The sequence below is a fragment of the Egretta garzetta genome, unplaced genomic scaffold (genome assembly GCF_000687185.1).
Source record: "Egretta garzetta isolate BGI_Z169 unplaced genomic scaffold, ASM68718v1 scaffold1159, whole genome shotgun sequence".
In the NCBI taxonomy this organism is placed as follows: Eukaryota; Metazoa; Chordata; class Aves; order Pelecaniformes; family Ardeidae; genus Egretta; species Egretta garzetta.
This window is the reverse complement of record NW_009260789.1, coordinates 11,289-11,567: the sequence shown is the minus strand read 5'-3', so window position 1 is coordinate 11,567 and position 279 is coordinate 11,289. Positions and strand designations below refer to the sequence as shown.

At 69.5% G+C, this 279-nt stretch overlaps 1 protein-coding gene across 1 annotated transcript in view; it reads left to right on the top strand.

The window, feature by feature from the left end:
• Positions 1-19: 19 nt before the first annotated feature.
• Positions 20-279, top strand: part of UCP2 (uncoupling protein 2) — a 2,806-nt gene continuing 2,546 nt past the window's right edge. The window contains 1 exon segment of the mRNA XM_009646423.2: positions 20-270. Within this exon segment, the coding sequence (XP_009644718.2) occupies positions 56-270 (215 nt within the window). The 5' untranslated portion in view covers positions 20-55.

Sequence of the window (279 nt, the reverse complement as noted above, 5' to 3'; positions counted from 1 at the left end):
TCCCACGCCAGCCCCGGGCTGAGCGAGGAAGCCCCGTGCCTCGGTTTCCCCGTGGATGCAGGCAAGGAAACGGGGGCAGGATTTGGCTTTTGGGGAGCCAGAGCCAGGGGGGCACAGGGTCACCGCTGGCCCTACTCCAGACGCCTGCTTGACGTCCCCGACCCCTTTCCTTGCAGCCACGATGGTGGGGCTGAAGCCCCCCGAGGTGCCCCCGACGGCTGCCATGAAGTTCGTCAGTGCGGGGACGGCCGCCTGACTCGCCGACCTCTGGCCCCTCCC